Raw genomic sequence first — 394 nt, 5'->3', positions numbered from 1 at the left:
CCCTCCCCCGGCCGACTTCAACCAGATTGGTAACCATGACGATAGTTGCTGTGTTCTCCTGCCACACCATCCTCCAGAAGTCATAGATGGTCTCCTGCATCGGACCTGAGGAGCAAAGAACTCATTTCACACAAACAATCAAGAGAATAATGTCGCAATATATATATATATATAGCACATTAAGCCATAAACCACACACACCTATTTATTTATTTATTACAAATATTTCTCCTAGACAGATATGAGATTAAATAAAGACCAAACTGTTGAGGTCTAATGTTTCTCAGATGTTTTTTCCTGAGAAAAAGACTCCAGTATCTCACGTCTCATCTAGAGCTTTAGAAAAGATCAACAATGTCTCAAACTGTGCAAACAAACATCATATATATATATA

General features: G+C 37.3%; 1 protein-coding gene across 1 annotated transcript in view; it reads right to left on the bottom strand.

The window, feature by feature from the left end:
* Positions 1–394, bottom strand: part of LOC107663746 (receptor-type tyrosine-protein phosphatase mu-like) — a 313,414-nt gene that overhangs the window by 37,114 nt on the left and 275,906 nt on the right. Inside the window, exon 28 of the mRNA XM_016454059.1 lies at positions 4–105. Coding sequence (XP_016309545.1) covers positions 4–105 — 102 coding nt within the window. The remainder of the gene's footprint in view (positions 1–3; positions 106–394) is intronic.

Source organism: Sinocyclocheilus anshuiensis, unplaced genomic scaffold (assembly GCF_001515605.1).
Source record: "Sinocyclocheilus anshuiensis isolate Anshui unplaced genomic scaffold, SAMN03320099.WGS_v1.1 scaffold2305, whole genome shotgun sequence".
NCBI lineage: Eukaryota > Metazoa > Chordata > Actinopteri > Cypriniformes > Cyprinidae > Sinocyclocheilus > Sinocyclocheilus anshuiensis.
The sequence above is the reverse complement of the archived record's forward strand: the minus strand, read 5'-3'. Positions and strand labels throughout refer to the sequence as shown.